Genomic DNA, 22369 nt, shown 5'->3' with positions numbered 1-22369 from the left:
CATTTGACAGCCTTACCTCTTGTCATAGTACATGTTCCTCGCAGAAAGCTGGTTTTTGGACGTCAGGGTGTACGAAGCGATATAGCAAGAGTAACGGTTAGAGAAATGCTGTGGCAGAGTGTAGAACGCATACCATGCTCCGACCAACTGCAACACAGAACATAATACAGCAGCTTACCAAATTGTACATGAAGCTAAGGTATTCTTTTGAGCGAAGTTACATGCAATGATGTAGTCGGCTCTACAAAAGGATTCAAATCTTGAGTCAGAAAAGTATTTCTCAACTACTTTCATGTTTAGTTGAGAATATTTTATAGTATCAGATATGACTCTAGAAATGTAAAGCGGAATTATTTATGGCTCCAAGCAGACATTTCAACAAATTCAATCTGTACTGTGTTCGGTTCCAGACAACAGATTCCGTGCGATTTAAACTGAACAGTTCGCTTGTTGAGTAGATTTCCTTTTGATATTTCAGCTTTCCTTACTCTTATCTTTCCACAGTCACACTTTTTTGAAAGCACCATTATTTGATTACTGAGGAAATTCTACGTGTGTTTTAAGTAACTTCTGGAACACGTGCCAGCCACGCGGAAACAATGCAGCAATTTCTTTTCGTTTTAACCGTCGTCCATCGCTCAAATCGAATATTACACGCTGGACATTTATAGGCCTAGTTTTTTTCTTGTGATTCGTGTGGTTTTCTTTGAACAGCTATAACTCTACCAATACAAGCGACAGATTTAATGTAGGCCTACTGAAAGCGCCAGTTTAGATATTTACAGCACAGATGTTCATAATACATCGACATTCCCTTTCATAATTTTCTACAATGTAGGATTTGCTCTGCATGAGCTGCAGGTGTGGTTAAAATTATTATGCGTTAATTTGAAGATAGGCTACTATGGAAAAAATATTTTTAAATAAAGAAAACATCTCTTTTTCAGGTTTACAAATCAGGAAAATCCAAAATTTCAGAATTGTTAAGAATCCGTGTCTTGGGCAAGGTGTTCATTACTCGCACATCATGTAACTCTACTTCGTCTAAATTCATGGAATTTTAGTCGCTTGGAATTTCACTATAATTTGAAATAGGTTTCTGACTGAATATGTTTTAGAATGGATCAACTGATGGGTGGGACGAATAAAAATTTGATTTGAGGTGTTTATGGAATTATTATTACCTAAAATCGATTAGTGGACACCTGTATTGAGATACATTTCACATCACTTCAATAAATGTGTTTTCAATGGTTCCTATACATTGCTTCTCGTCCTTCAGCTAAATCACATCCAGTTCACCAATGATTATCTTGCTTATTACAGTCTTCATTATTTTCATCGGTCCAGAACTATAGTCTTTCCTCCTGCAGACATTATTCACCTGGTGCTTTTGGATATTTCTTTCATTGAAATGTTGAAGATTGCGCATGTTTTAAACTGGAGTTAGTCTTACCTACAAAACGCAAGTTTCGGTCACTATTGTGGCATTACAGGTTTTCATTGGACACCTGTACATTCTCTGTTTTTATTATTACACATCATAATACTATTTAATAGTGAATACGATAGGCCTACATCGTGAACTTTATTACATACTGTTTCAATGAAAGCAATATCAACAACTTAACGTAGTAGTTCGCAGCGTAATATACTTACCTATTTCAGAGATGTACAAAAAGTTATAACATGAGCTGCTGCCAGAAGCTCAAAAGGAGCATAGCAATGGCAAGGGAAGCTTCTAATAGAAAATGGAACATCTTCTGCGGACATCTGGAAGAAGAACTATACAAGAGACCAATGAAGTGCTTTGTGTGGAGTGATGCATTGTATGTGACAGAAGTATGAACGTTAAGATGAACTGAAAAGGAGCGACTAGAAGCATTGGAAATGTGGCTATGGAGAAGAAACTATGCTACAAAGAATGGTTTAAGAATGAATAATGTTGAAACGCACCAGGAAGAGAAAAAAGAATTGTCTAGGTCACTGGCTAAGAAGAAACTTCCTACTAAAGGATGCACTGGAAGAAATAGTGAACGGGAAAAGATTTCGGGTCAAAGGAAGATGATAGTCATTAATTTATATAGCTCGTATGCGGAGAATACGAGGAAGGAGGAAAAAAAAGGACGATTGGAGAATGCTGGGTTTGTAGTGAAAGACCTCGCTTGAGCGGAAAACTTTGAATGAATGAGTATTATACGAGAACAAGGACTGAGGTAAACTCCAGACGACAGCAGGTCACCTGTACGACTAAACAATAAAGATAATACGCGGTCAGATATTGTGTATGCTGCATTACGTAGTTCATTACACCAGGAGGAGGTGAAATGTCTATTGGCGCGTATAATTAGGCCTATTAATTGTATACACCGGGCGCTTTTAAAAATGTTGGAAAACATCAAAGGCGCTCTTGATGCCCACACCTACATTTATTTCCATGGAATGATATTCTTCATTCCTCTGCTTCAATCAGTCTTGATCTCCGATTGGTACAGTTTGTCATGTTTTATTCTCAATGGAGTACACTTTTCTTTTGCTTTCAAATCTAGGTTTAGCTGAACAAAGATTGCCTTCAATTAAACCAAGACATCTTTTTCTTAAGTGTTGGGTATTTTTTCTTGAGTGACATTTGTTGTCCTAATTCTCATTTACAGTAGGTAGAAAATTAGACGTTGTTCATGTGAGTCTATAATGTCAATCCCAAAACAATAGATTTCAGTGGCTACAATAACTTTTGTTTCCAGGGGATTATATACTACATCTAACAATTAGTACCCAGATAATACAGATCCAAAACAATTTTTTTTTTTTTTTGTTATTTCATAATATAACTAGTTGTTCAGCGATTGTGTATTTCATCTAACCACATCAATAGCGAAGTCTTCTCTTTAAGATATCTCTTTAAGAATCGTTCATATTTTTGTCGCACTTTTTGTCATTTTCTGTTGCAGCACATCATTCTTCATAAAGCTATTCTTCTGTCTCTGTCTCTCGCTCTCTCTCACTTTCTCTCCCTCTCCCACTCTCTCTCTATCTGTCTATGCAGACACACTTTGCACTGTATGAATAATTTTCATAGTGCTAATTTCAGCTGGAAGAACTTGACCACTAGAAAATTCGACTTTTACGGAATATCTTTGATAAAAGAACTTCATAAACAAATATACATTATATAAGATGTCGATTCCTTGTCTTCTTACCAATTTTTGGTTTAAGTCTCAATGTAATGATAAAATTGCTTACAATACTACTGATGTGCCTGTAAGTGAAATACTAACTCAATACAGTAACTCAAGCCTAAGAACTGCGACCGATTTCTGTGTTGCAAGTAAAAAAACGCTGCTGCGCTGACTCACGATAGCTAGCTACGTACTTCTTAGCGAAATTCTTCGGAAAGCACACTTATTTTATTACCGTACTCAGCACAGTGATATGTGCATTTCAGTCGAATGTTGTATAGTACTTTTTCCGATTTTCTTATTTGTGTTAATGGATCAACAAAGGCTGTGTTAGAAGTGACATCAGTTAGTTTATAACTCGTGAACGAAATGTCGCACAGTGTGCAATTTCCGTAATCTAGCTGGATATAATTAATTTGTCAACTTGTTGATTTGACTATAAATTTTAATGAATATATGTCCCTGACTGTACGAGACATCTTGTAAAGACACTGCGGGATATTCTTCATGGATATTACTTTGTTTTAGTGTAGCCTGAAGACTACTATGTGCAGAGTGTTGAATCCACACTCCCTGGTCGCAATGGAGAGGGCTTTCTGGAAAGTAGCATTAAGGAGTAGTAAACTGTGCTTATTTTCTCCTTTTACATAGAATTTGAAAAAGCCAGGTATGTTCTTCAATTCAACGTGTAACTTAACTAGATTACTAAATTAGAACTCCCAAATCGGTTTCTTTTTCGTATGAGAGATATTTACATATATTCTCCAAAAATCTTACTTTAATTTCAGATGTAATCTTCATCTTACGATGTTTGGTGACGTATACACGTCCGTTGATGTGACATACGTCACCAAACATTGTAAGATGAAGATTACATTTGTAAAGTTTCTTTCAACCCATAAGCAGTGCTGACTAGATCAGACTCTATGGACAGTACTCTATAACAGAGTCGCCAGTATGAAAGGATGATTCCAAGCCTTTGGCGTGAGACGAACTCGATAGCTCAGTGGTAGAGCGCCTGACCGGAGAACAGGAAGTCGCAGGTTCGATTCCCGCTCGAGGTTGTGGAATTTTTCTTTCATACCATGGCATGATTGTGGCTATAATAGTATTTAAATTCATTTAATTTCAGCTATAAAATAATACCAGTTGCTGTCTGATATCAAAACAATATATATACATATATATATATATATATATATATATATATATATATTGTTTTGATATATTTATATTCCGACAACATTAACTGTGTGAAATATTGTTTGTTTGGTTGAGTATATATGCGAATCTTCCCTATATTAATTATTTTCAGGGGCATGGCGGGCTATACCAGGCTGGGAATTTTTTGAAGATTAATACTGGAGTTGTGCTGAATCACGGAATAATTAACTTTTAAACAATATTATTGCCCTGTTATGACTAAAAGATATTCCCAATATTGTTGAAAAAAGTGAGACAGTTGTTGGTAATTTTCCATCGAACATTCTGTCTTGCTAGTTAGGACCTAAAGTGGCAGTCCTTCCCCTGAAAGAAGCGCAACAATTAATCAGAGAAGAGTCAGACTTAATTCAAAAGAAAATTATTGCTTTGGAACCTAACAAGGTGTTTATTGACGACAAACATGTGGAAGTGCAGCAACAGTTATTATGGCCATGTTTGATGGTACAATTTTTAATATCCTAATAGAGAATAATACGACTCATAAATGCTATAATTGCTCTGCACTTCCCAAAGATTTGAATAAGGCCCAGCGACGAAAGCCACAAACGTTATAGACCTACAACATATAGTTATGGTCTCTCCACACTTCAAGCGTGGATTTGTTGTTTTGAATGTCTTCTAGGCCTATCACCTACGGATTAGAGATTAAAAAATGACAGATCAGAGGTGAAACTGAGACGTCGATGTGCGAATTCAGGATGAAAATGTAATTAGAGAAAATTTTCAAAAGTGGTGTCCTCTGGATGATGGCCAACTATTACGGTAAAATGATGGGAAAATGTTTCAACTGTCACTCAAAGCCCTAACATAACAAGATTAAATGAAGAACTCATCCAGCGATTCTGTATAATTCTTCAAACATTATCTTGTGGATTTTATACGAATTTGGATATATTTCAATTCACAACGTATAGCATGAATTCAACATTGTTTACTGGAAGTATAATTTTTAAGAAAAGGACTATAATTGATACCAAATTTTTAATAAATCCACTAATTTTTTCAAAATACATTCCTATAAAAAGAATTTTTTCTTATATAAACGTAATTACACTTTGTATACAAATCAAATATATGCTACCTTGAAGTTCTGCAAATCTTTCATGGAAATACGCTAGATAGGAAAATAGTTATTAATAATTATGTTAAATTCACCACTATAAAAGGGTTAGCCCGCTTTCACACACGTAATCAGAGTTTGTAATCTGATCAAATATGCTACCTTACATTTCTACATAAAGTCTCATGAAAATATGTTATAGGAAAGAAGTTACTAATAATTTTGTTTCAATTCACCACCGTAAAGGTGTTGCTTCTCTCACACAAACGTAATCACAATTCATACTGAAATCAAATATGCTCCATTAAATTTCTACATAAAGTTCTATGAAAATATACTGAAAAGGAGAGAAGATAATTTCCACAAGCTACAGTAGATTTAAAAAATTGCACACTCTGCGTCGTATGAACAAGAGCCCTTCACTGTGAGGTTCAGGAAAGAATTATGCATGCTATAGGGTATTTCCTTTACATTGAGAACAGACTTTCGAAGCGCAAGTAAGAAATATATGCTTGCAGCATAGTCGAAGGAAACTGGAAAAAGTCTCAGGCTTCCTATTGGCAGCAGTCGACTATTGTTGTAGTTAATCTGTTTTCAAATAACTTTTGGCTGTACCTGAGCAGTAATGATCATAATAGTGCTGGTGACAATATAAGTAATGTTTAATGTACTATCTTGTCAGTTGCAGTAGTGGAAAGAGTAACCAGTTTTTATTATTTATTAAATTGAATTCCATGTCTTTTTTATTAAAGGAATAAACTGGAAATTTAAACATTATGGTCTACCGTATTCTCATTTCTTTCATAAAATAGTTTAACACTACCTGTGCATAGTATCATTTGGGATGTTTATTTAATTCGAAATCAAGAGTAATCATGAGAATAATTGATATTCGTAATCACCCTTTCTATTAGACACTATTTTTTTTTCAGGTATGACAATATTTACATATTTTTCATTTGTAATTGATAATTTTAATTTTAATTTATTTCAGGACTAAAAATACTTAGCTATATCATATTTTGCTTCACGTGCATTTGTTTCTTTTTAATCTCTTTTATACGCCCATTAAATACCGACATATATTATTCCAGATTATGAGAAGCGAATATAATATTATTATGGTCCCAGTGTGTGAACAATGGAAACTGTGAAAATCTGTTACAATGAAGTAGTGAGAAATTGTAGGGGAACTTGGTGTAGAACTGGGTACGTGTTAATTTTTCTTGAATGTGGTGCTACCTGCCGTTACGAAATGTAACTTCTTGTCCCCTGCTTGGCAGTTAGTTGGAGTGTGTTCATGCTTGTCAGACACGTTTTAGTGAATTTATTTAGTGATAAAGAAATTCAGGGTTTGTGATCTTATTTTGCATCATATTCACCGAACCTACAAAGGCTGAAGATTGTGGTTGTGTAGAAATGTTGTTTTTAATGTATTAAACCCATAGGTTGAAAGTTCAATTTAAGTGTTTGTTTGAAAGCAATTCTATTTACTTTTAAATATGGCACTGGGGACAAAACCGGGTGGGGTAAAATCGGATATACCCGGTTGCATTTAAATATTTTATCGTCGATAATACATACCGGTACAATATTAATGGTTATATTTGAGTTATAGAGCTTTTTAGTGTATTATTATATTGTTTACGTATATTGTTGTAGATTGCAATACCATAATGCCACGGAAGTATATTCGTAAAACCAACCGCCAAAATTGGTCAGAGGAGAGTATGGCCTCAGCTATTGACGCAGTTATCAATAAAACTATGGGATATAAAAGAGCGTCTTCTGCTTTTCATGTCCCTCAGACAACGTTGGAAAATAGGGTTAAGAAATTCAAAACATTAACACTTAAACTAGATGAGGCAACCAGAAAAGGTAATCATTATTTTAACTTTAATCTTGTAATATTAATAAAAGTTACAATTATTAGAACTACTACCTTGATTATTATTATTATTATTATTATTATTATTATTATTATTATTATTATTATTATTATTACTACAGATATGGGAAACTTCAAACGTGTATTTACAAAGGACCAGAGAAATTGAACTTTCGAATCACATAAAGATGATGGAAATCCGTTTGTTTGGACTCTCACCAAAAGACCTAAGACGCCTGGCTTCTGAGCTTGCTGAGAGGAACAATATTACCCATAACTTCAATCGTGAAGAAAAGTGTGCAGGACTTGACTGGCTTAGCGACTTTCTCAAGAGACACCCTGATTTATCACTGCGGAAACGCGAAGCAACTTCTGCCGCAAGAGCTATGGGATTTAATAGTGTTGCCGTGTCCAAGTTCTTCGACAATCTTTCTACTTGTTTGGAAAAATACAACTTCACACCTGACAAAATATATAATGTCGACAAGACAGGTTTAACAACTGTACCCAAGACTCAATCTAAAATTATAGCACAGAAGGGACGAAAGCATGTGGGGGCTCTAACTTCTGCAGAAAGAGGGAGTTGGTGACCGCTGAACTATGCTTCTCAGCAGCAGGGCACTATATTCCACCTCTTATTATTTTTCCGAGAATTAGAATGAAAGATGAGCTTCTTGATGGAGCTCCGCCTGGAACAATCACGCAGTGTCATCCTAGTGGGTGGATGCAGGCGGACATTTTTCTGCAATGGATGAAACATTTCATTCAACACTCAGCAGCGACAAAAGAGAGTCCTGTGTTGCTCTTGCTCGATGGACATGCGACACATGTAAAAAATCTGACATTCCTAGACTTGGCATGACAAAATGGAGTGGTTGTGATTTGCTTCCCTCCTCACTGCACCCAGAGGCTGCAGCCTTTGTACGTCAGTTTCATGGGTCCACTCAGCACTTTTTATGGACAAGATGTGAAATCATGGCTGCTAAATCATCCTGGAAAAGTTGTATCATAATTTCAAATCGCCAAGCTTTTTCGCCTTACATACGCTAAAGCAGCAACTTTAAAGAATGCTATATCTGGATTCCATAAAATGGGAACCTGTCCATTTAACCCGAATGCATTCAGCGAAGAAGATTTTGCTCCTTCATATTCTACCGATCGTGCGACTGCAGGCGTCGAAGAACAGGTGCACCAAGAACCACAAGCAACTGACGAGCAACAACCTGGACCCTCAGGCCTACAACAGTCATCTTCCTTTGCAGTTTCACCAAGAGATATAGCTCCAGGTCCAACATATCAACGACCCATTTCCAAACGATCGAGAGGAAAAACTGCTATCACAACTGATTCCCCTTACAGAAAAGAGCTCATCGAATAGGAAAACAGTAAGAAGCCTGAAAAAAGACAAGTAAATAGAAAGTTGTTTAACGCAAACATAAACAAATCAAGGATGACGGAAAATCAGGATTCAGATAGTGATTCTGAATGCGAAATAATGGACGATAATGAATCAACTTGTCTTCTCTGCAATGAGCCATATGCATCTACAAAGAAGGCAGACGGTTGGGTGAAATGTTTGAAGTGCTATAGATGGGCCCATAAGGCTGCACGGGATGGAAAGGTGATGAACTGGACGAGTACACTTGCGTTTCATGTCTTAGAAATAAACAATAATACAACCCGGTGTTACCCCATTGAGAATCCGGTCCTACCCCCAGGTATGGGGTACAACCGTATTTTGCAATGTTTATTCTTATTTGCAATAATGAAAAATTCAAACAAAATATTGATTCATATATGCTTGTATTGTGTAGTTAACATTCTACAGCTTATGCATATGCAATTTCCGATACAAAATACATTAAAATACCTATGTTTTGATTATTTTTCCTTAGCTTCCCGGTCCTACCCCATCTTCCCCTAAAATTGATCCAAGTAATAACAACGGAAAAGAAATCGAGATGATTACCAAGGCCAAGGAATTTCAGAAAATTATTAATATTATAAGTTCTGAATTAATATATTTATGACATTCATTTCCATCAATGCAAAATCAAGATATTGAAGCTTTATGTATATTCTTTAAGCCATTACATACTCTTTCAGGGATCAAGTCTTCCTGTTTGGAAGTCTTCAGATCACAAGGCTGTGCTGCTCCCACAAGACACATGATGGCTAGTAGGACCACAAACATGCTGGAAATGAGAATTTGTATTTGCAAACTTAGAATATATTGTATTCATTTCAGGATTACATAAGGGGTAACTGAATGAGAGAATGTTAATTAAAGCATACTTAAGTGATTGACTTGAGTTTAATTACATGATATTAATATACAGATAATTAAAACAATGTTGTTCGCAACATTCGCAATTATGAGGGACATGATCCCTGATGGAAAGATCCAACATCCGACAATGTTCAATCCTGAATCTCATCCATACCGACATAAATCCAAGTCTGTGAAGAGATCCAACGATAAAGCTTTCATGCAATAATTGACAAAGTTTCGTAAAGATTTAACGTATTTTACGTAGTGAATGAATTAAGTCAACGTCGATCTGCTGAAAAGTTTGAGTGAGACAAGATAGGCACTACACAAATTGTAATTCGGCTCAAGTGACTTCAGCTACTTACGAGGTGTTGTACATACGTGAAATCACGGAAAACTGTCAATGTTTAAACTGCAGATATATAAAAGGTTGGAACCATAATTTCAAGTAATTTTTATAGCATTGATTATTTATGAAGGTTTTAATAGTTGAAACGTAACTTCCGTGTGCATTGTTTTCTTTTCACCCACTATTGCGTGCTATGACATAAATATTTTTAAATATGCATGCAAGGCTATGAGTGCACACATCTAAAAAGCAACTTATTATAAGGAGCTTCAATTCTACCAGTTCTTTGAATGAAATTTAATTTAAAACACACATTTGCAACAGACTTCTGTGACTAGTTTGTTGAAAATATTTTCTTTCATTTCAATATCAGAAATCACTCTACAGTGACCCTAAAATTGATAATTATTTTTGTAAAACTATAATTCTTACATGAACAAGATAATAGTAGCTCGTATTCAACATACTTGAGTTCTAAAAATAGGCACAAAATTTCAAGTTTACTTTCCAACATAATTGTTTTTGAAATTAGTACACTTCCTCCAAATTTAGAACATTTTTCATAGTAGTATGCAATAATAAATTAAGTAAAAATCATGTACGTAATAATTATATCTCTATGTTTCTGTGTGATCTATTATGTCGATGTAGAAATTACTTCAGATTAATTATCGTAGAATTTTTTTGTGCATTTTTAGTTTGATTGTTAGTACATTTATAACAATTTTTCCAATGCTTTTGCTTACATGTATTAGAGTGGATCGGGGGAAGATGTCTGACTTTTTCTTAGATTGAAAATTTAAGGTACTGTTCATATAGTTTTGAATTTTATATTGAAATATCAAAGTCTGGAAGGTATTTTGAGATTATATTTTTGGTTTTATTTCTTACTTGCATTGTAGGTATCTTTCTCCGATACTCGTTTAAGAAGGCAAATACAATTAACACAGTTACTGATATATGTATTTTATCTGAACTTGGTTTGATACATGCATATAACAAAAATGACTTAATCTGAAGCTCAATGACACTTTCTCACTCGTTTATCACTACTTAGCAAAACATCATTGCACATATTTTATTGCCGTGTGCAAGAGTCGTGAAATCATTTTTGCACACAATGAATTCAATCCAGTACATTTTTTGTCATCACTCTTTTTTAGGCGGCGTTTAAGGACACGGTAAAGAATCCCGTATGTTGCGATGCTCTAAAATAGTTCATATCCCCTGTTCTAACATGTTCCATCGCAAGTTGAACACTGTCCTCAATCCACTGACTTCTATTAGAGGACCTTACGTAATGTTCACGCATTCCCTGCAAGAAAACAAAAAATAAAACTCTTGCAAAAATTTGCCATCTTACTCCCAAAAATTGAGCATTTTCCCCAAGTATCGGGGTAAGATGCCTAGTGCTGTGACGCAACCTAAGATGGCATAACAAGGTAGTTGTTTGTTAACAATACAAACTTTAAAACCTTTACTACAATATCCATTACAAATGTTTGACAGTTATTACGAATTCAACAATGTATTAAAATTGTAAAATAGCTTTGCAGTTATTTTATAGCAGAAAATTGAGCCGTTTTCTTGTTTTTCTTGATTTCATAACAAGAACAAGTGGCAAAATGAGTTAGCTTCCACTCTACAGTCATTCAACTGTCGGGGGTTTAGAGTCATAATGACGTATCTACAAAATTCATGTTTTGAGATAAATGCAAAAGAAGTTTTGCAACAACTGAAACACTATTACTGTTACCGCCTATGTTATTCTGTGCGACATATTATGTGATAACTTGTTGTTATTAGAGTATGTTTACATCTGCTCAACAATTTTTTTGTGTTTAAGCTAAGTGTTACGTAAGAAAAATAAAGATTGTGTTGTAGATACGTTGTTTTGACTTTAAATAAATTGTTCTTTTTGCAAGTTACACTTCATTTTAATATTAATGACAATGGAAATAATGCACTAAAGTATTTATATATTATTGTTTAATTACATCTTTATTGTGAAACAAATAGTTTTATAAGTCTTTCTTCTAATATTGATTAGCAAGATGCTGGATAATAGTCTATGTCAAAATGTTTAAAACACTAAACTGATGGCAATATACCATAATTTATCGTAACTAATTGCAATGATTTGTACACAAACTGGTAAAAAATTATTATACTGAAAAAGGAATAATCCTCAGCAGCAGCAGCAGCAGCATAATTTGTAGCACTACAGTACTTTAAGGGTCCAGACCGACCAGCCAGCTGCTGTGCTCAACCACAGATGCCTAAGCAGAGATGAAATCTAACTAGAATAGAGATATTGTGTGATTAGCACGATGGTCCCCCTACTAGCCGTTATAGCTGACTTTCTTAACCGAATTGCTGTACTTATCATAGATCTCCAAGCGCATCGCAATGCTGATTATTATTATTATTATTATTATTATTATTATTATTATTATTATTATTATCATCATCATAATCATCTTCATTAACTTTTGCTTCTTTCCCGTCTGTAACGTCATTTATTAATAACTTACAGCATTATGATGATACTGCTCAGGAATAACCTCCATATTGCGTAGTTCTTTAAGTTTTGTCTCTGAATAGGAACTAGAGAAGAAAACAAAGGCTGAAGTGTGAAAGAATCTCGCATTCTTCTTTTAGTTCTGCGGATTAGTATTCTTGTAAGCCCAAATTCTTGAGAAGTCCTGTTGCTGTATTTAAAATAAATGCGTTCTAAGCCTTCTTTCCTGTACTGAAACCAGGCCATCTTGAGCCAATTGACATTATTTACATCACTGAAAACTTTTCTGTCCTTTATCATGTGGCGCCTCAGTTCTGAAAAATTCGGTACATGCTGAATTTCAATTGTATGGTATTTTTTTGTTTGTCATTCTGACAGTAGTGATTCATCCCGATGTGAAATAATTTTGTTCTCTTCTCTACTGATATATGATCAGGGTCGCACTCTATTTGTGAGTGGCCTGACTTAAAGGACATATCGTTGATTACAGGATGTCAAGATGCTCAGCAGATGCAGAAACATAACAGAAATATTTACATTTCTGGTCTGTCCACCGCATGTGTTGAAAAAGGAATTACAATCCTTACGATCTGCATTTTTTGCAGGAAATTAAAAAGACATGAAGCAACTTCTGCAGATCTACGTTTGGCAGTTCCTTCACTCCACATAACATGCAACTCCTCTATAGAAGTTGTATTGTATACAGTTAAGTTTTACACAGCCAATCTTCGCCCATAAATTAATGCTTTAGCATCTGTTTTGGGACAATAGCAGACAGTCTCCAGATCAAATTCAGCTAAATGGATTTTCCATTTGCAGCTTCCGCCTCAATGTTGTCTTTTCTAGCCCTGGCTAAAGATTTCTGTTCATTGTGAGCATCCTGATCTTGACGGTGAATTTCGTTGTCTGTGGCATTCATATAAGAAAATCTTTAGCATGTATCCCACAAATCATTTTTAGGCAAATGGAAGGGCAAGTTAAATTCTGTGTTGTGAATATATTTCGATAAAATTATTCTTTTTCAGTAGTTATGATATCATTTTCACATTTTTCAACGTAAAGTTTGAACATTTTCCTACGCTATAACTAATGAGGCAAGTACTCTTTCTCTGAATATTTTCAGGCATAATGTGATAGTATTTTTGAAAAACCATTAACATGAAATGTAATTCTTTCCATTACAACATCTGACTTAGCCAAGCAGGTTTGTGCTGTCCTCTTTGATCTCTCGAAATTATATTATAAAGCATTTCACATATGAACGATTCAGACAAATCGACTGTTGCAAGAAACAAGGCCTGAAAAACTTGCAATTTTTCACCAACTATCTTTGTTAGAAGCTACATATCTGTGTCATTTAAATTCCAAATTCTTCATGAATTGCTTGCCACTCAGCCTGAGTAAATTTTAAATTGCATTTCCTTACACATTTTGAGCAATCTTTCAGTTTAACTGACCGTACAGCAATTGAATAATTTCGAGGGAAAAATTGTTCCGGGGCCGGGTATCGAACCCGGGACCTTTGGTTAAACGTACCAACGCTCTCCCACTGAGTTACCCGGGAACTCTACCCGACACCGATCCAATTTTTCCCTCTATATCCACAGACCTCAAAGTGGGCTGACAACAGTCAAGCGACCAACATTTGAGTGCACACTAACTCTGTGTGACTTTAAATTGTGGTTTTCTGTTATGTACAGTGACGTGTATTATGCAAATTACGCTTTCAGAAATAACTCCCTGTAAAGTTAATTTGAATAATTTCGAGGGAAAAATTGTTCCGGGGCCGGGTATCGAACCCGGGACCTTTGGTTAAACGTACCAACGCTCTCCCACTGAGCTACCCGGGAACTCTACCCGACACCGATCCAATTTTTCCCTCTATACGTTTAACCAAAGGTCCCGGGTTCGATACCCGGCCCCGGAACAATTTTTCCCTTGAAATTATTCAAATTAACTTTACAGGGAGTTATTAGTGAAAGCGTAATTTGCGTACAGCAATTGATTTGCCTTTGGTCGATATTCTCAACTTTCAGACTATGGAATATGGCCTTAATTATCTGAATGTGCATAAAGGGATGGTTTTAACTTAAAATATGTACGTAGTGACTAATTTTTAAGTAAAATGGTTTATAAGCAATTATAACGCACTTGACCTCTGTTCATTCTATCAAAATTCTAAAATTGAATATTAACGACGAGTAATGAAACAACAATACCGGTATATAATCTTACCATTGCAGGCTTCAGTATTGATCCTTGATGTTGAAAAGACATTGCGGAAATTAACTGAATCTGAATTCTCTCTAATAACACATTTTTCATTTTTCAGGAGATCAAGAATTTTTATTCCTCTAAAAAACACATTGACTGTTCAGCACCAATTCATTGAACGATATCTTTACATTACTGATAGTACCGGTAATATGTATAATTGGAGTGCACGAGGGATAATAATCATTTTTAAAATCCTTTATTTCAAGGATTACGCTAACAATGAGTGAATATAAGCATGCAGATATTCTGTATTTTGGTTTCGTATCTACAAATAAATTATATTCATTTACAGACAAAACAACGGATCTACACATACGCTGTTCTGACATTCAACACTACAGAGAAATATAAGGAGCCAAATTAACGTATAAGGTGATACGTTGTTCTGACATTAAATAATCACGTGCATTTGTAGATACGCAGCACATTATCTCCGTAACGGTTAAAGATAGACGATCCGTTGTTTTGTCATTAAATAGATTGGTTCCCCAAGTCAGTAATTATGTAGATATGTCAAAATGGCCAATTTTGTAGATACACTGTTATGACTAAACATTATAACGTCTTTGGACTAAACCCCCGCTGTGTCAGTGATCATGAAGACATGCGCGTGGCGTTCTCTCTTGGGAGAATGTGAAACTACAAAGAAATAAGCATCTTCCCTCATAATCATCTCCCCTGATTCACTCTATTGGATACATTGCAGTACGAATGTGAGTAAATAATGTAACATCATTGTCAGGTATGAATGTAGAGCGTTATGGGCCTCGACGAAGGTAATAATTGGGATTCTTGAGTGAAAATTACAGATTAACAACAATAAAAATAAAAATAACATACCGGTAATAATAATATTGGAAACAACAATAATAATAGCAATAATAACTCTCCTCTTTGATGTTAAACAAAGGGATGATCTTCACTAAAAATCACACACTTTTATTAACACTTCCCTCTAATACTATTCTCTAGATGGAAACTTTCACCACTCTGAGGAGGCAAAACAGTCAATTGTATCTTCAAAATGAATCTAAGCCAAATGTCATGTTTAATTTTAATTTACATCATCATCTTTATCTTCAAGGCTTAGGCCTTTCGACCTGTTCTCTCCTATCCATCTCTTCATTGGTTTTTCTCCCTCTCTTCTCCCTTAATGTAAGATATTTTCGGGAATTGATTAGAAATCTGTAATTTCTTTTGAAGGTCTAATTCTCTTGTGTTCCCCATTTCACAACTTAAATATTTGAAAATTTTAAATTGTTTTATTATAATGAAACTTAAATTACTTTAGCCGAATTGTGCAATGCTATATATTAGTTCACTATTTATCAATTCTGGCAGGAAATTGAACGGCGTTCTCCATTTACTTTGGTTACAAACAATGTTACAAAAATTCTCATGACACAGCCTATTTGGGAATGGAGACAAAATATTATTGTAATTTTCCGTGATATGAAGGTGATAATGCTAGAGAAACTAATCCATAACCCAGTGCCAAAAATTATCCAGCACATGCTCTTAATGGGTTGAGGGAAAACACCAGAAAAAAACCTCAACTAGATAACAATCCCGTGGTCCAGGTACCACTAGGGTTTCCTACAGAAGTGCCGGTTCCCTTGTGGCATCCCAACAAATCTCCATTTCAGTCTCATCTGTTGTGGATGTAGTAGATCTCTCACGTATGGCGCACTGTGGTCAACAACTAAGTCGCTAAATTTGGTCTACACAACTGACTTCTTCTTGGAGAATGACGAACAATGAAGTACTCGCCACTAGTATAAAAAGAATCCTGATCATCTCCAGTATATATTTGCAAATATTTCATATTCACTTTCAGAGATGCAACAAAGTGATGGCATTCAGATATCAGCTGTGTGGAAATAAGATCTTGTTTATAAAAATTTGCAAATTTTTCACAATATTTGGATACTTGTAAAGTAATATAATAGGTTATTGAAATATATATTATTTGAATGACTCCACTGTAACGTAAATTATAATAGTTGTAGATGAGGGAAAGAGCATGCCAGACAACTGAGTGATCACAGACATGAGGCCTAAAATTCCTGGTTTATTTAGAGGCACTCTGCCTGAGATGCAGGGAAGATAGAGAGGGAGCAACAAACAATACCGTTATTTATACGAGGGGGATCCAGGAAATAACGACTGTTTTGTTGTAATAATTAAAAAAAAAAAATTATTTGAAAAAACAAAGTCTGTTACATAACTGAAGCTTCCTTTACTTCTCTACATAATCACCACCTACATTTAAACATTTGTCGTATCTGTTCACTAGCTTTAAAATTCCCGTGTTATACTCCTCTGCCGCCAGTTCATTAAGCCAGGTGTTCACTGTCTTCTTCAACTCTTCATCACTTCCAAAACGCGTACCACCCAGAAAGTCTTTCAGCTTAGTGAAAAGGTGAAAATCGCTAGGAGCAAGGTCTGGACTATAGGGCGGATGATCAAAGATTTCCCAACCGAATTGATCCAGCAATTCTCGAGTTGAAGCAGCAGTGTGCGGGCGGGCACAGATTTTGTGGTAGCCAAGATTTTGCGACACAATTTCACCAAGCAAAGAACGAGAAATGTCAGGAAAGGCAATATGCAATTCGTCGAGTGATGTGCGCCTGTCTTGCAAGATTCTGTCGTTCACTTTAGTCTTCAGGTCTTCTGTGATGAGTGATGGGCGTCCGGGTCGAGTTTCATCGTGGACATTTGTTCGCCCATTGTTGAACATTTCGCACGATTTTCTCACATTTCTTTCATTAATTACAGTATCACCATACACTTCTTTCAATTGCCGGTAAATTTATGCAGGTTTCAAATGTCGGGCATTCAAAAATCGAAGACACTCCTCACCTCACAGTCGGCGGGATTATCAATCACGTCGTTCATTTTGAAGTAACACAAAATGCACAATGGCGACTTGTTGCAACCAGTACTCACAACATTATGAGAACAAATGTTAAGGAAGCCAGTTGACCTTCAAACAAGGAAGGGGAGTCAGCTGTGCGGAGGTTATGCGCGAATGGTCGTTATTTCCTGGATCTCCCTCGTATTATTTAATGTACCGAAGTACATATGATATTTCCATGCAGATATTCTGCGTCATCATACCATGAAAGAGTAATGGAACGGAGAAAAATTCTCTCCGGCGCCGGGATTTGAACCCGGGTTTTCAGCTCTACGTACTGATGCTTTATCCACTAAGCCACACCGAATACCCACCCCGGCGTCGAACAGAATCGTCTCAGTTTAAGTTCCAACTCTTGGGTTCCCTCTAGTGGCTGCCCTCTGCACTACGTCATAGATGTCTATGAACATAGGACTGAAGTCCACACATGTGCTGAGGTGCACTCGTTATGAGTGACTAGTTGGCCGGGATCCGACAGAACGAGTGCACCTCAGCACATGTGTGGACTTCAGTCCCACGTTCATAGACATCTATGACGTAGTGCAGAGCGCGGCCACTAGAGGGAACCCAAGAATTGGAACTTAAACTGAGACGATTCTGTCCGACGCCGAGGTGGGTATCCGATTTGGCTTAGTGGATAAAGCATCAGCACATAGAGCTGAAAACCCGGGTTCAAATCCTGGTGCCGGAGAGGATTTTTCTGCGTTCCATTACTCTTTCATCGTAATACCATTATTGTTCAATGAATAAAGCTTTGCTCCAAAAATAATAGTTTATGTGACCCAATATTTATTATTATTGTTATTTTTACTGTCATTTTCAGACTTCCTTAAAACCCGTGGCCCCAGGTGACCACCATGTTCGTCCTTGAGTATAATCGGTGCAGATCACAGTCCATAGTCAGACTAGGGAATGTTTTAGTTTTCAGATCCTTCGAAAAGGCATGTTATTAAAACAGTTACCTTTTTGTATTCAGCGTATTGAGCATATTTCTTTGTTTTCATTTTAAATGTTACTTTGCAGAAGAAACTACTTAGTAATGTAAGACAAAAGCACTTTACTTACTCAAAACAGTGATAGAAATAGATCTCTTGATACGCCACTCTCTTGTAACAATTATTGCGTGCTTGAAATCCTTTATATAAAACAAGAAATGAGTCGTAGAATGCAAATTTAAGTTATTTGCGTCCTTCAGGGTGATATCCAGGGAGTCATAATTTTACATATGGTTAGGTAACGTAAAATAAATCAATGTAATTATCATAAAAAGGAAAGGAGTCACGTGAAATATGTTTTTTTACTTCAGCATTATAAATAACCTTTATCGTTAGTGAAGATATTGTATATGCCACATTTTTGTACCAGAGACGTGAAATATTACTATGCCAATTAAAACGACATGACTTCTATTATAACGGTAAGTTACAGCTTGTGCCATAATACGATGAAAGAGTAATGGAACGGAGAAAATTTAATAAATACATATAAATAAATAATATATATTGTGCCATAAGCTTAACATCACGAAACAACTTGCCATGCTATAATATTATTTAATACATGATTGTTGTCTTAGCGACCATAGATTATGATTAAAACTACTCATCATTACCAATCTTGTATTATTTATTTATTAACTGCTTTATAATACAGTTGTAAAAAAACTTACGTACGTATTACAAAGTTATTGCATTCGTCAAAATGAGAAAACTTGCTTAGCTCGTTTTCTAAAAATTGAATCATGCTATAAAGTATGACATTATAAACTTCTTTCATAACATAATAACGTAATATACATTATTCCTGGAAGAATATATGTATTTCCAAAGAATTTCGTAAAGTTTGATGGGTGAAGGTTACTTATGTCCCGAGAACTATAGAAGACATAGGCCAGTTTTACACGAATCTTAAACATCTTTAGCATGACTTGTTGCTTGTGGGCCGTCCCGAACCCCGATCTCCAATCCTAAGAGCGCCAGTCCTTATATACTTGTCAGTCAAGGTTTACGGACAAATAAAACCAATTAAAAATAGATATCTCAGTTATGACAACATCATACATTATGCTATCAATTGAATACCGGTAATCAATCTTGCTACGTACAATATAAGTATATTATAACTGATTTTCTTTGCGTTTTTCCTTTTTAAACGCATAATATTCAACAGAGAAATGGAATAATTTCACAAATGTGTATATGGCACAAATAAATAAATATATCACTCTTAATAAATTAAATTTACACAATTCTAGTCAGTAAACAATTCGCATACAAAAAACAATGTAATTCCAAAGCAAAAAAATTAATGTCAATTTTTGGACACAATGCCAATTTTCGGACACAATGAGATTTTGCTTTGTATATTTTGGGTTGTCAACAGTGGTAAATAAAATCACCGGTATCGGCGATTTTACACATGCAGCAAATTTGCATGAATAAAAGTAAATTCGTATACCAAGTACATGTTCGACTAAGGAAATAGTTACTTTTTATTGAACTGTATACATACCGGTGATATCTGATACATGAGGTTACTTATGTTCCGGGCACTATAGGGAATGTAAAAAAAAACTGAAAATGTCTTTGAATTATACTACAGAGTAGAAAAAAAATTAGATGTGATCACTGGGAGAGCTGTAAGCCCACCCAACTCGCCCAACACACGTACTTTACTTATATACCAAAACTCTCGTCCGTGAATGAAGAAGACTGCCATATTTCGTCAAGTACTGGACGTCTGTGTTCGGTCGAAAGGAGTACCATTTCAAGTGCTACTTTGCCGAGCACATATTCAAAGCGAACTTCCTCAGGACCCATCTGTTGCGCGAGTTGTACAAAATGGCGGCACTGCTCTATCCACCAAAACCATAAATTGTAACTATTAATAATAAACCTAACCTCTCATATAATACTACACACCCAATCTAACCTAACCTAACCTTTGAGGATACCACACACCTAATGTTATGTCTTATTTAACGACGCTCGCAACTGCAGAGGTTATATCAGCGTCGCCGGATGTGCCGGAATTTTGTCCCGCAGGAGTTCTTTTACATGCCGGTAAATCTACTGACATGAGCCTGTCGCATTTAAGCACACTTAAATGCCATCGACCTGGCCCGGGATCGAACCCGCAACCTTGGGCGTAGAAGGCCAGCGCTATACCAACTCGCCAACCAGGTCGACTCACACACCTAATCTAACCTTACATAACCTCATATAATACTACACATAACTTAACCTAACCTAACCTTTCATATAATGATACACACATAATCTAACCTAACCTAACCCCATATAATACTACACATCTAATCTAATCTAACCTAACCTTTCATATAATGCTACACACTTAATATAATCTAACCTAACCTTTCATATAATGCTACATACTTAATATAATCTAACCTAACCTTTCATATAATACTACACATTTAATCTAACCTAACCTAACCTTTCATATAATGCTACACACCTATGTAACCTAACCTAACCCCATATAATACTACACATCTAATCTAACCTAATCTTCCATACAATGCTACACACCTAATGTAACCTAACCTTTCATATAACGCTACACACATAATGTAACCTAACCTAACCTTTCATACAATGCTACACACCTAATCTAACCTAACCTTAATGCTATACACCTATATATCTAATTTTGGAAAAATGTATGAAAAAAAGACTATATAATTATTTGACAAGAATAGATTGTTACTACACTCATCAATATGGTTTCCGGAAATCATTATCTACCTACTTTAAATGCTGCTGTTGACATGGTTACTTGTATAGAACAAGCTCTGGGCGAAAATAAAATTCCAGCAGATTTATTTATTGATCTTAGAAAAGCATTTGATACAGATAATTATTCAATTTTGTTGCGTAAACTGGAATCTATTGGTATTAGAGGTATTGTTTATAGTGATCTCGGAGTTATTTAAGTGAACGGTATCAATACCTCAGTGAATAACTTGGAAAGTGATACTCTCTTATTATCATGTGGTGTGCCACAAGAATCAATTTTGGGGCCTCTTCTCTTTCTAATTTATGTCAATGACATAAAATTTCTTCATTTACATGGAACTGCCACTCTTTTTGCAGATGACACTAATGTATTTTATATTACTGACTCCATTGAAGAACTGTTTGAAAAGTTTGAGGCACACATTATTACTCTTGAAAACTAGTTAAGCGCAAATACGCTTTCTTTGAATTTGAAAAAAACTGTGTATACGACCTATTTGTATGTCAGGAAGGAGAGTTTAAATAAAAACAAAGTAAATATCTGTTACAGTATATTATTTTGTTGCAGAGATCATATGTGTAAATGTGTAACCATTCCGATTTTGGATAATGTATCTACAGTTTTTAATGGAAGTAATTCCATAATTTTTGTATTCGTGTTTTTTTCTTTATATTTTTAAAAAGTTGAATGTTATATTGCATTTAAGTAGAGATCATGGTGTTAATTTTTCAAGAATTCATGGAGTATTGTAATCCTTTTGCAAAATATTCACTTCTTGAATAAGTCCAGACTATGTCGATAAATTTCTGATGTGTTGGTGTAGATTCATGTGGCAGACGTATGGAGTTTTCAAGAAATAAAAGAGCCTTTTTTAAATTTAATATAAAATAGCAACGTTTTCTGTAATAATTTGCATGACTATT

General features: G+C 35.3%; 1 protein-coding gene across 1 annotated transcript in view; it reads right to left on the bottom strand.

Annotated features, from left to right (window-relative positions):
• Nucleotides 1–18819, bottom strand: part of LOC138710263 (apolipoprotein D-like) — a 35524-nt gene extending 16705 nt beyond the window's left edge. The window contains exons 1-3 of the mRNA XM_069840986.1: nt 18753–18819; nt 9450–9546; nt 17–147 (exon numbers count right to left, since the gene is read on the bottom strand). Coding sequence (XP_069697087.1) covers nt 17–147; nt 9450–9545 — 227 coding nt within the window. The 5' untranslated portion in view covers nt 9546; nt 18753–18819. The remainder of the gene's footprint in view (nt 1–16; nt 148–9449; nt 9547–18752) is intronic.
• Between the last annotated feature and the right edge of the window lie 3550 nt (nt 18820–22369).

The sequence above is a fragment of the Periplaneta americana genome, chromosome 12 (genome assembly GCF_040183065.1).
Source record: "Periplaneta americana isolate PAMFEO1 chromosome 12, P.americana_PAMFEO1_priV1, whole genome shotgun sequence".
Taxonomy (NCBI): Eukaryota; Metazoa; Arthropoda; class Insecta; order Blattodea; family Blattidae; genus Periplaneta; species Periplaneta americana.
Note: the sequence above shows the minus strand (reverse complement) of the source record. Positions and strands in the feature narration are given on the sequence as shown.